This window comes from Equus quagga, chromosome 15 (assembly GCF_021613505.1).
Source record: "Equus quagga isolate Etosha38 chromosome 15, UCLA_HA_Equagga_1.0, whole genome shotgun sequence".
Classification (NCBI taxonomy): Eukaryota; Metazoa; Chordata; class Mammalia; order Perissodactyla; family Equidae; genus Equus; species Equus quagga.
In genome coordinates, this window is record NC_060281.1 from 26,288,140 (window position 1) to 26,302,327 (window position 14,188).

The following is a 14,188-nucleotide window of genomic DNA, read 5'->3' on the forward strand; positions in this document are numbered from 1 at the left end:
GCAGTAGGTCTGTGGCCTGGTAGTCTCTGTGACCTCCAAAGAGTCCAGCTTATTCATGTGCAAGATGAATCAGACGTTTTGTTTATGCAAACACACCCATCCCTAAAGTTGACTATTTAATTAAACCACAAGCATATCAAACAATTTTAATTAGACCAAGCAAGTAATGCTACCCTATCTGATCGCATACAGTATGTTTTGTCTGATTATTTCTCCCTCTACCAATAAAAATTCAAGGCAGATAAAAGTACGTAAAAATAAACAATGCTAAGGTTCTCTATCTAGACCTTATTCCTTAAGCCAAATATTCCACTGGGAAACCCTCAGGTTGCACAGGTAGCCTGGCTTCAAGAATATACCTGGAGACGGGCCCACACATTTTCTCTCACCTGCTTGGGCCTGCCTTCAACTACTACTACAAAAGGGATTTCCCCTAAAGATAATCAGCAGGCTCACCAGAACACCACATTTCTTTGACTTCTCATTTTTTCTTGTACATTATTAGTCAACACTGACTACCGGGTACTCACTATAGGCCACATACTCTAACGGGAGCTGTAGGGATGCCACAGAGCAACACGTGGTCCTGACCCCTGCGGATTTTCCAGTCTCTCAGGGGAGACGACACCAAAGGAGGAAGGCATGTGTTAAATACTCAGAAGATATAAATCCCTCAGTGAAAGAGAATGGAGCTGACTAGATCTGATATTAAAACCTCTATAATATGGAGCACCTCATTTGAAATTTCTAGTAATTCTATTTGGTCTTAAATTACCTTTGCATTTCCAATGAACACTGAGCTATTAAGTGTACAGGTAGTATATCAAATTTTGGGCTACGTTAGAATTACCTGAGCAACTGCATTTTTACTTTCTAAAGCAGCAGCATCCCCCCCATCCAGGGACTCCGAGGCACTGGTCTGAGGCCCACACTTTTTAAGTAGTACTGCTCAAGAGGGAACCACACAAGAATCTACTAGGAAGACTGGGAGTGTCTAGGAAAAGAAAGCTGCATACAACATACTGAACACAAATTACTTTTAACTATATACATTAAAGACCCTGGAAAAGACATTTCTTTAGCAAAATTCTGTGAATTATTTATCAGTTTGAAAGAAAAAAATTTAAAAACCTATTATTTTGACTAAATACTATTTTTACCACAACTGGTCTAATTTGATGACACTAATGCCCATACAAGAGTCCCAAGTCCTGAGCAAGGTTTTAGAGGCTGAACTAAGAGGAGGTTAAAAGAGTCAGGTGTATTAATTTGGAAGAAAGACCAAGAAATCTGGGTACTTTAGAAGACAGAAGCTGGGTTCAGTGCAGATGACAGAGCAGGTGTCCAGGGAGGGATGGGCATGAATATGTGATGAGGAGCTGTGGTTAGTGGGAGCTGAAACCTATGCAGATGGGAGGAGTGGGCACTGCTATGAGCAGTCATTTTGGTCAGAAACTCTTCAGCAGTCCACGAGTTTTAGATCAAAGGCTGCATAAAATGCCAATGTTTAGCACACAGGTATGATCTGAGGCTAACGTCAACCTTTCTGGTCTCAGTGTCCTCATTCATAAAGAAAATAGGCTGGGGCCGGCCCGCTGGCGCAGTGGTTAAGTGTGCACATTCCACTTCAGTGGCCCAGGGTTCGCCGGTTCAGATCCTGGGTATGGACATGGCACACTTGGCACGCCATGCTGTGGTAGGCGTCCCACATATAAAGTAGAGGAAGATGGGCATGGATGTTAGCTCAGGGCCAGTCTTCCTCAGCAAAAAGAGGAGGATTGGCGGCAGATGTTAGTTCAGGGCTAATCTTCCTCAAAAACAAAAAAGAAAGAAAGAAAGAAAATAGGGTTGAACTAAATGATTGCTAAGGCGCCTTCTAATCCTGGTGGTATGTGATTCTAATATCTACCTACCCACAGATTTTTATGATTTTGTCTTGTGGTAAAAACATTTAATTCAAACAAAGCATTTCCAAGCATCTCTCAGTGTGGTTTGCTTTCACTATCTCAAGTGAGAATAACCCAGAATAGCATCTTGGGCGCCTGTTATGATACTGATTTGAGAAAAAGAGGAGTACTTGCAGGTCACAGGCTTTCCCCACTATAACCAGACAGACACATTACAGACACAGATACAACTATGAACAAGGGGAATTTGCTTCAGGTATAAACAGAAATGAATCCATGGGATAGCAAAACTCTTTAAAACACGGCTTTGTTGACCTTTGTTAGAACACTGGTAATTCACCAGGGGCTATATCAGCCATTTTGGGGAAACATATTTGAATATTTCCTATGTTTTCCTGGAATGTATTCAACAGCTACAACTATTAAAATTTGTTGGGGTGAGGGGTGGACATCGGGGATAGCTATAAAAAATCTATAGCTAAATCATACTTTATTGTAAAAGACTGAATGCTTTCTACCTAAGATCAAGAAAAAGGCAAGGAGGTCCATCCTCAACATAACTATTTAACATTATGCTAGAGATCCTAGCCATTGCAATAATGCAAGGAAAAAAAAGGTATACAGATTGGAAAAGAGTAAAATTGCCTTTATTTGCAGATGACATAATAATGGATATAGCAAATACTACGGAATCTAGAATAAGTGAATTTAGCAAGGTTGCAGAATAAAAAAATCATATACAAAAACTGACTGCACTTCCAAGTGGCAGCAAAGAACAAGCTGAGAATAAAATTTAAAAATTCTATTCACAATAGTATCAAAAAATTAAAATACTTAGGAATAAATTTAACAAAAGATATATGCTAAAAAACACAAAACTGCTGAGATATTAAAGAAGACAAACAAATGGAGAGACATCATATCCATAGGTTGGAACAATGCTAAGATGGCAATTCTGTAAATCTTTTAAAATTTGGGCAAAATATTTAAGATATGAAGAGACTCTTCACAAAAAAGATATATAAGTGCCCAAAAAGTATATGAAAAAAAAAGATGTTTTAACATCACTGGTCATTAGGGAGATACAAATTAATGTGCCACACTGAGACAGTACCATACACCCACTAGAGCAGCCAAAGTTAAAAAGAAGGACAGTACTAAATGTTGGCAAATTATGGAGAAATTGGAACCCTAATACACTGCTGATTGGATTTTCTTAAAATATGAAATGTACACTGACCATTCAACCTGGCAATTCCACCTCCATGTAAAACATAGGTCCACAAAAGGACTTGTGCGTAAACATTTATAGCAGTTCTACTCATAATCCCCCAACTGTCAACAACCCAACGTACGATAACTGGTAAACGGAGAAACAAATGCAGTATTATCCATACAATGAAATACTATTCACTGTTATAAGATGAATGAACTACTGACAGATAACAACATGGATGAATCTTGAGAACAACATCCTATGTAGACACACAAGACTATATATACACTCTATGAATCCATTGATATGAAAATTCTAGACAAGGCAAAATTGGGGGCTGGCCCCGTGGCCGAGTGGTTAAGTTTGTCCGCTCTGCTGCAGGCGGCCAGTGTTTTGTTGGTTCGAATCCTGGGTGTGGACATGGCACTGCTCATCAAACCACGCTGAGGCAGCGTCCCACATGCCACAACCAGAAGGACTCACAACGAAGAATATACAACTATGTACTGGGGGGCTTTGGGGAAAAAAAGGAAAAAATAAAATCTTTAAAAAAAAAAGGCAAAATTATACCAACAGAAAACAGATCAGTGGTTGCCTGGGGCTGGAGTAGGGGAGTGTGGGGATTGACTGAAAAAGGATACATGGGGAAATTTTGGGGGTGATGGAAGTATTCTAAAATTTGAATTTTGTGACGGCTGCACAACTCTTTTGAACTATAAAATAGGTGAATTTTATGGTAAGTAAATTATATCTCAAAAAATATGTTTAAAAAAACACCACACAAACCTTGCTGGGCAAAGAATTAACTGAAACTATTTACTCTAGGAACGAGCAATTATTGTGCTGTTATTACTGCTAAGACTGGACTACAGAAGTAGTTGCAAATTTGCTATCCAGATGGAAAATATTTCACTTCATCAGACAAGGGTCTCCTGGCTCACCTGTCAGTAGGGTATGAGACACAGGCTTCAGCAGATCTGCTCTGCACATTTTGTCTTTTAAAAGCTTGGTCTTCAATGCTCCTTTGCGAGGGAGGGGAGCTCTTCATACTTCTGATATCTCTACACACTTCTCAAAGGACATGGGGTAGGTTGGATCTCTGGGACAGTGCTAAACTAATGGCTAAATACATGGAGTTAGTGTTCAATAAACAGTTTGATTTATTTTGCTTTAACATCTCAACTTGCAATTTATGGAGGAGCAGCAGAAGGACTAATCTGGTTGGTTTTAGACTAAAACTCTCACACGTTAAAGATTAAATGGGGAATACAGGGGCTTGTCCGGTGTCCTAGTGGTTAAGTTCAGCATGCTCTGCTTTGGCAGCCCAGGTTAGGTTCCTGGGCGCAGACCTACACCACTTGTTGGTGGCCATGCTGTGGCAGTGACCCACATACAAAACAAAGCAACACTGGGGGCAGCCCGGTAGCGCAGTGGTTAAGTGCACACCTTCCACTTCTCAGTGGCCCAGGGTTCACCGGTTTGGATCCTGGGTGCAGACATGGCACCACTTGGCAAAAGCCATCTGTGGTAGGCGTCCCACGTATAAAGTAGAGGAAGATGGGCATGGATGTTAGCTCAGGGCCAGTCTTCCTCAGCAAAAAGAGGAGGATTGGCAGTAGTTAGCTCAGGGCTAATCTTCCTCAAAAAAAAAAAAAACCAAAAAACCGAGCAACACTGGCAGAGATGTTAGCTCATGGCAAATCTTCCTCAAGCAAAAAGAGGAAAATTGGCAACAGATGTTAGCTCAGGGCCAATCTTCCTCAGCAAAACAAAATAAAACAAACAAAAAAATGGGGAATACAGATAGCAAACTCTTGTTTAGGTAAAAGTAAAGTGCAAGTGAAAAGAAGAGAGTAGCAAAGGGAGAAAATTTTCTCAGAATCTGCCTGAAGATTTCCAATTACCCTTAGATCTCACACATACGATAACTCCCATCAAGGAGGGTTTTGTTTGGGGTAAGGTGGGCAGGACATCTCTTTCTCTTGAGCCATAGGTCAACATACACCCAACTTCTGTCTTAGAAGTACTGGAGAAACTGTAGCCTTTCATTCCCAGACTCAGGAGCTCTTAAAGAGCTGGGGGTGGGGGGGCCTGGGAACCACTCTCTCTTTATAACACATGGCAGAGCATCACGGACTCTCCACTCAATGGCAGTAATGATAACACCTAACCAGCAAAATCAATTTGGTCATGATAAAGGATCTCAGGTGTTTCCCTGGACAGCAGAGTTTTCTGATGGATCCAGGCTAGAACTCTGTACACAGAATAAGGCCTTTTACCAAAACACACTGCTTCACTTTCTTTTAGAGACATAGGACAGAATGCCAGATATTCCTGACAGGTTCAAATCACACTTGGACGAGAGTTAAAACAAAGGCACAGACATGTGGGCTTATTTCTGATGTTGGTGAAAGGGACCAGTCTGGTAATTTCACGTCACCAACATGCTTCATAATCACCACAGCTCCCTGCCCCACCCTGGGCTTTAGGATATCACTATTCATTCACTGTGCAGTGCCCATAGTGGTGGGGATGGCTGTGACACATGCACATTCTTCCTAGAGCATTCCTCTAACAAGATTCAACAGCTTCTGGGGCTTTCCTGTGTGCTTAATTAAAAAATAAAAAAAAAAAGTCAAATTAGATCATATTGACCATATTCAAAATCACTGATAGCTTCTCAGTGAAAACTAACATCCAAACCCGAAAGCCTGGAATCTGGAATCCCTTCCCTCCCTTTCTAGCAGCTTTCCTCACTCAACCCCAACACTCCATCCAGCTGCACAGAGGTCACCTTCAGAACAGCAGCTTTGTCCAAGCATTCCCTCTTGCCCCACATCTAAATCCCACCCTTCCTTTAAAGCCCCAATTGTGGAAGCCTGTCCAGAGACCTCCAGTTGGAATTAATCTCTCCTTCCGCATATTCCTATAACATATGGCTTGTACCTTAGTTAAAACTCTTAGGTGGGTTGCACTGGATGCCAGTTATTTTATGCATGTGTCTGCCTTCCTTACAGGCCCAGCAAACCCCTCCTTTGAATGTGTATTAAAATCACTTTGGGAATCCTTGGAAAGGTGGCTGATTCCAGGACTGGGCAAAGCTAAGTACAAGATGCAACCAGAACACATCTTGTTATGCCAGAGAGTAAGGAAATGCTTTGAGAAAAAAAAAAAAAAAAGGGGGGGGGGGGGGCACATCTAGGATATGAAAATCAGCTTGAAGCAATTTCCACTGGACAAATCTGGGACAATTTGATCACCAAAATAATTAAGTTCAGTAATGAATTATAAACCACTGAAAAATATAAGAGCCCATGAGTCCATACATATAATAGATAAATAAATGGAGGAGGAGGGTTCTCACTTACAGAAGAACACTGAGAGCCAAAGGGTAAATGTAGGAGGACTGGAATTAGAAAATCATCATTTCACAATCATCATAGTAAAGATTGATTTAGGCAAAAATCATCAATGAATGCTAAATCTAGGAGGTATTTTTGATGAGGAGTAGGATGTTTACATGGTCATAAAATATTATCTCACAGATTGCAAGGGCAAATATAGTAACTATACAGTGGAGAAATTGGATAATACCCTGACTGGGTGAGTAAATAAAAATTAACATCAACAATGAGGGGGTGATGGATATCTGTGCCTCCCAAATGCAAAACCCCGAGAAGGACAGACCACTTAGGTAGTATTCTAGCTGGGAATGTGTAATCTGAATCAAATCATGAAGAAACATCAGACAAACCCACAATGAAGAGTGTTCTATTAAAAAAAACACAAACAAAACTGTAGGGGTGGGGTTGGGGAGATGCGGTCTTAAAAAATGTCAGTATCATTAGAAAAAAAAAAAAAAGAAAGGCTGTGAAAACGTTCCAGGTTAAGAGAGTCTAAAGAGACACCACAACTAAATGCAATACTTGATCATGGACTGGATTCTGTACTGGAGAGGAAAAGAATCTTTTATAAAGGACATCATTGGATCAACTGACAAAACTGGAATATGGATGAGAGATTTGATAAAGTACTGTATCAGTATCAATTTACTTAAATTGATAATTGTGCTATGATTATAAAAATAATATCACTATTCTTTAGAAACATTCATTGAAGTTTATAGGAATATAGGGGCCATGATCTTTGTAACTTACTCTTAAATGGTCCTGGAAAAAACTTTTAATTTCCAAATAAAAAGTTAGGAACCATACCTGGGGACCTTTTCTGATTCACTTGCTTAGAGTGAGCCCCAGACATTCTATTTTTTAAAAGCTTCCCAGGATTGAGAACTGCCTAGTGCAGCAGTTCTCAAAGCATGGTCCTCAGACCAGTGCATCAACATCCTCCAAGCAGGAAGTTGTTCAATATGCACAGACCTACTGAATCAGAACCTCTGGGTGGTGGGCCTAGCAATCTTGTCTTAACATATCTTCCATGTGATTCTGTTGCCCGCTGACCTGGACTATGAGCTCCTATATTCTATATTTCTAGCTTCTATATTCCCCATAAAAGCTAGCAAAATGCTTTGTGCACAGTCGTATCTCAACAAATGCTTGCTGAATTTACTTTGACAGTGAAATGACAAAGCAAAAATGACCATTTTTCTTTAGGAACTTAGAGATGATAAACTACTCTAAAGGTCCCAGCTAAAGTATCACTCTGAGTTTCTAAAGTGAATTTAAAATTTATTTTGAAAGGAATGAAGGAAGTCAGATTACTCCGGAGGTTAGTAAAAAGCACTGTTGTCCCAAAAGGGAGCATATCAGCTTAGAGTTTGTTAAGTCAGTGTCAAGTGAAAATACGTGATAACTTATGCAAGCTCTTAGACTGGTATTTAAAAATTCATTCTGTGGTTCTGGGAAGCAATGCACAGTGATTAAAAAGCCATGCTGTGTGTATCATGTGAGATCTGCTTAGAGAACACAGCATTCATGTGGCTGTGATGTGGTTCAGATTTAATGAGGATGGCCAGATTTCAGAAGAACATCCTCTAGGTGGCATTTGGAGAGACATGACTCCTGTAATGAGAACGAGCTGATCAATTTGCCTACTGAGTAGAAAACGAAACAAATAAAATCCATTTTTATGCAACTGTTTTCTATCTTGAGATGTTAAACTGTTGAAGATACTCTAGGATGCAGGATATTATCCCAGACTCACCACATGCCTCTTTAATTGGCACCCTGAAAGATTTCACAGGAACAGGGTGTTACTTAGGTATTGTTGATTTAAAGGTTATCTAGTCACAGCCAGGCAGAGGGGAATTCATCTTCAAAATTCACCTCCTTATTGAAAGCCCATGGAGTGTCTTGGCAATTAACAATTCCTATCACCTCTAGCTGTTCCCTATGAGAAGACTCAGAACTCGCCTTACAAATTGCTCTTTTGAAGATCAAAGGGAAGCTGAATGTGTCTGTGTGTGCTCTCGATGAGACTGTAATTTAATGGAATTTTTAGAGAAGGCTTGCTGGTAGTGTTTGGATGACAGCCCTGGGGCGGAGGATTCAGGGGAGCTCGGCCACTCTTCCCTTTGGAACGTCTTCCCTGTCTTTAATTGGCACCTCATTAGAAATTAATGAAAATGACATCCTCTGTTCTTCCTGCTCCAGGCATCGAATGCTACAAAAAGGCCCATCACAATTCATAACACATTCAATTTATATAGCAATGGCTCTTAAGCATTATTTATGAGATGTGAATTTCTTGTCAGCAGTTAATAACCTGTACAGAGTGGAAGGGGAATGGAAAAAAAGATGGTGAATATATATATTAAAAAAAGATTTTCTGCAGTGGAGAAGTGTTATGTTTGAGTTCAAACTACCTTCCTGAGTCTTCACTTTCAGTAGTAAATTACTGTTTCCCCCCACTCTAAAACCTTTCAGGGCAGTTAAACGTCTCTCCACACTCCATGCATCCTGAAGGAAATAACTACACAGCTCACCCTTTCCTAGGGAGATCCAAGCAGACAGGCAGGAGGAACACAAGAGCTATTTGTCAAAGACATTCCCAGAGGTGTGTGCTCCCATTGCTGTCCTTCATCTTTTAAAATGTGGCAGCAGACTCAGTCATTTTTCTGGGCACGTAAGTGCAATGCTCTCAGTGGTCCAAACTGAACTCCCAGCTTTCTCTAGGAAGGCTCCCTCTGGAGGGACTGCAGAAAGCTCAGGGCTTTCTTCCCCAAAAGAAAAATCAAATCTCTCTATAAGCAGGCCCTCAGAACTGGGCACAGGCCAAGGGACTACGTGTTAGATCATTTAAAAAGAATGCATGTCTGTGGCAAATCCAAAAGGCACTTAGAAATCCAGCCTCTTGCCCAGGGGGTGAAGAGCACGGCAGAGTAATCTGCACTCATCAGAGACAGTCAAGCAAGCTGGCTTCACTCAGGAGCACGTGAAGCCATCTATCACTTATTTCTAAATTTCTTCAGCTGGGTGCTTAAGACCTTAGGAAATGAGAGTTTGCATCCAAGCTGAAGGGTGAACTGCGAGAGGTTACAACACCTCTGGATCTCTCAGCTAAAGTGTGAATTCTCACTGCTTGCCTGACATGCAGAGGAGGTATTAGTCACTGCCAGAGGCAAGACAGCACACTTGATGGACCAATTGCTTGATCTGCTAGTGCAAATCCTGTGTAATACCCAGGATTCAGTTACTTTCAAGAAGGAAACAAGAACATAAGGTACAGGGAAATCCCATGATTCTAATTTAGGAACAACCCAAGGCCTGTGTTATAAAAGTAACAGGCAAAATGGTCAGGCAGCCTTCACAACACTGGTAATAGACTGAACTACTGAAATCCCCCAATAGTTCACGTGAAGACCAAAGCAAGAATTTGCAGACTACAAAAGATTAGACAAACCCTTCAATACGGGCAAAGTTGGTTAGCCATTAGGCCCCAGAGTTTCCTTGGCTAACCACAGTATTCCTTTCCTTCCTCACCCAGAATTTGAAATTACCTGGCAGGGTTGATAAAGACGCAGCCTAAGAATAAGGTTCTAGGCTCACCTGGCCATGCATGAACACAACCAAAGTTTGAGAACTCTGCTGACAGCCTCTCCTCCCACCTCTCTTGTTTACACTTTCACACAAACATTTAATAGAATAAGTAAATGCCAAGCTGAAAAATAAAAACTTGTCCAGTGACACCTGAACTCCCCATGCTGTTCCTCATTTCTGAAGCTGAATATAAGCTTCTGGTCTTATTAAGTACCACAGACCGGAGTGTGCAACAAACAGATTCCTAGTCATGACAGGAACAGCAGGAGTTCCAACTTAGCTTCCATGAGAAGCTGGTATTCCCTCCTTTTGTCTCATTTCCGACAGGGCAGATAACTGAGGGACAAGAACAGCAACGGCTGTCTCTTCAGAAGACGAAGGACTCTGAGTAACTATAACTTTCTCACTGCTGAGAGAATCATCTAATCCTGACTGCCAGCATCAGTACTTGAGGCTATCTATGGCTGTCCCAGAAGTGAAAGGAGGCTTCCAAAACTTACTCCTAAGGACAAAGGATATAGGATTCTCAGAGGCTAGAGCCAGGCCTCAAAGTCTGCCTGATGATACCTCTGTCCCACAGAACACTTTCATAATACTACATAAAAACAGGGACAGGAAAACTTAAGTTAGCCTAAAGAACGCAGCTACATAATTTTGCTTCTTTGTGACATGACAGATGTGGTCAAAGGAAGGACTGGTCCCAGTTTTGTTCCACTGTGAGTAGGCATAAAGTTCTAAAAAATACATCCCTGCGCAGCAGTTCTAAGAATTGGTATTACACTTGGTAACACAGAACGAAAGGTTACTTTAAAGCTATTTCAAGGGGTTAACTGATGAGTTACGGTTCAAAGAAAATAATTTTCTAACTAAACTTTAAAAGGGATGGGGGGGAGAAATCTTCCATTGATTATACATAGTAAGACGCTCATTCAAAATTAATTTAATGTCTGAATTATATGGTACATATCCCAGAATTATGCTGGTTTGGTTAATTTCTAAGTAAGTCATCAAGGAGACTTGATGTGCAAGAAGCACAACATGTAGTGGGGAGAAGGTGAAAGCAGTAAGCAGTGACAATGCAACTCTAAACAAACACGTGTAAGAGTAGTTGGGGATGTTTTTGCCTTTCTTGTATGTGTGAGAGGAAATCAAGGGTGTTTGGAAGTAAGAAGCCTCTACTCCTGATTTCTCAAGCTCCAAACCTATAGCTTGCAGACAGGTCCTAAGGACTTCAGTCTCTTCGGAATAATTTCCAAAGCTATGCCAGACTGTCAACAGACTCCATCACGCCACTCAGGGAGATGCTTACCACAGCGGCACGATCCCAATTCCTGCTGCACCAGCTCCAGTTTGGTTTGGCACTGGAAGCACCGGCGTCGACTCTTCTGTTTAGATCGGCTGGTTTCCTCGGATCGTTCAGTATTCTCCAGTAGTCGTGGCCGTTTCACTGGCGAAGCCTCATTCTCAGACTGTGAATCTGACCAAAATAACACATTTGAGGGTCAGGATTAGTACTCAGCCTGGCAAGCACAACTGATTAATGTAGTGCCAGGCATTCTTCTGACCAGGCTACTGCTCTTTTCCAGGAACCGGACCTGTGTAAGCAAGAGCCAGTTCTGACTGCCCTGGTTTATACTGTACCAAGCCTTCAGGGTTGACTTCTAACAAGCTAGGCCTGAACTAGGAGAGGAGGGTAGGGGTGGCTCAACAAAAATTAGTTCTATGTCGTTGTTTTCAAAAACAGCTGTCTCTATGAGGAGACCATTCGAGCTAGAAATGGGATCCTCTCTTGGTACCCCTTCTTTTGGCGCTGGCTGTTCACTGCCTGTATTGGTTATTTACCTCTTCTTGGATATTTGCTTGTCTTCAAGTAGACTGTAATTCTTTAGAGAAAGGACTATGTTTAATATTTCTTTATATCGCCAGGCTTAGCACAATCCCATACTTAAAGCCAGTGTTTGATGGGTGATCCATAATCTTTTCTAGTAAAAATGATCATGTTTCTACTCATATACATACAAGAATCAGCTTCTAATATTGAAAATTATTCCAAATTTATTCAGAGTGAAGGGAGCATGCCTGCTTGTTCATAAGCAAGCTGTCCCCATGGCCTCCACTGTGGGGCGATAGAGGCAGCATTTGGAGCCACAACTCAAGGGTTGGTGCCAAACTGGCAGGTGGAGGGAGGTGTAGCATGTGATAACTTGTGTTTTGTATAACCTTAAAAAAGTAACTAAAATGCAATAAAGTTCATGCAATAGGCAGGCTGTAAATAATTCTTGCCTTCAAAAGAAAGGCAGTACTTGGGGGCTCTGTACTCCTGGAACTGCCACCACTGCATACTGAGGATGTACCTTTTGCCGAGGTTCCAAAACAGTTTGTGCTAAACCACCTCTGGAAGGGAGTCACCTAAAGCATCTTCTTCAAAACAGATCCGGATCCCAGCACCTTTCACCCCTCTACTACCACCACTCTGACCTAAGCCATCACCATCTCATCCAGCCTACTATAATAGTCTTTTAACTGGTCTCCCTATTTACCCCCTAACCCCCTACAGTCTTTTCTCCATACAGCAGCCAAGTGATCCTGTTAAAAATCAAGTTAGAATCACTTTACTGCCCTGCTCAAAACCCTTTAATAGGTCCCCTTCTCAGAGTAAAAGTTCAGATACTTATTATGACCCTCAAAAGGCCCTGTATGATTTGCCCTCCTCTCATCTCTCTCACCTCATCTCCTGCTGCTCTCGCTCTTTGCTCCACCCACACCAGCCCCCTTATTGTCTCCTACCTCAGGGCCTTTGCACCTTCTGTTTCCTTTGTCTGGAACACTTTTCACCCAGATCTACATGGGATCTCACCTCTTTTAAGTCTCTGAAGTCACATTTTCAATGAAGTCTTCTTCCCTGATCACTCTATCTACTCTTCTTCCACGCCTCCCCCCGCCCCCGCACTTCCCCTCCTCCCTTTTCCTGCTTTTTATTCCTCCATAGCACTTATCTTTTAACCTCACCTGCCAGGAGAATGTAAACTCCAAGAGCACAGGAAGTTTCACCTGCTTTGTTCATTCATGTGCCCCCAGATAACTCAAGTAAATATTTCTTGAATGAATGAAATCTTCTCCCAGGCAGCCCTGATTTTCTATTTAAAGTGACTCTAGTGAGAAGCAGCAGACTACTGGATGTGTTTCAGTGAAGGCCGTCTGTATCCCGTTCCCCAGCCTTCCTCTGTGTAAAGGAGGTGCTGCACTTCACCCGAGAGCACTCACTGGCAGTGAAACGACAATGCTAACTGTTTGCTCACAGCCCCCAGTCTCTGCATTGTGCACTGACTTACAGAAGGCACGCACCTTCTTAGCAATCACAAACTTCATTTTTCATCTCATTTAGTTCTTCCAGTCCAACATGACATTCTCCCCCAATATGAACAACTAAACAAGGCCTTTGATGAAAACAACTAAAGCAAGTTCAGCCTATTTCCCAGCTCTGCTGAGTGAAGCTGTCCAAACCCAGTCAGTGTGATGACTGAGGCAGCCACAGACGTGCCAGGCCCTCTTCCCCCTTCCCCTACAAGAGCAACAAGCAACAATCTAAATGTAAATCATTACAAAGCAGCCAGCTGAAAGGAATTCACCTTGTATGAGCCACATGGCTCTCTGGAGGTCCTTTTTCACAAACCAGCAATGGCACTGTTTGTATTAATAACTCTATTTAGACATTATTTTTTTGGTAACAAGAAGAGAAAATTCTAGAGTAAAAGCCATAACAAAAAAATGGTGTTTGTTCCAAGACAAGGTCTTAAATTGGAGCACCCTTATAAGAAATTATCCACCAATCCCAGGGGTGGCATTGGGGAGGAGAAAGAGAAGGGTCCACACAAGAAGGGGAGGCAGTTGAAGCCTTTGCATTATTAATATTGGTGAATTAATAATTAACAATATTGTTAATATTGCAAATCCAAAGCGCCTTGACGTGATGCCAGCACACCTCTAATGTAAAAGAGGACCATTTAGACCCTAAGCCTCTTTCATTCACACCACCACGTGATAGGACCGAGCATGTCTCTGGAAAC

The 14,188-nt window shown here is 41.7% G+C and overlaps 1 protein-coding gene across 1 annotated transcript in view; it reads right to left on the reverse strand.

Annotated features, from left to right (window-relative positions):
* ZFAND3 (zinc finger AN1-type containing 3) overlaps positions 1-14,188 on the reverse strand; it is a 309,393-nt gene that overhangs the window by 19,281 nt on the left and 275,924 nt on the right. The window contains exon 5 of the mRNA XM_046640155.1: positions 11,431-11,598. Within this exon, the coding sequence (XP_046496111.1) occupies positions 11,431-11,598 (168 nt within the window). The remainder of the gene's footprint in view (positions 1-11,430; positions 11,599-14,188) is intronic.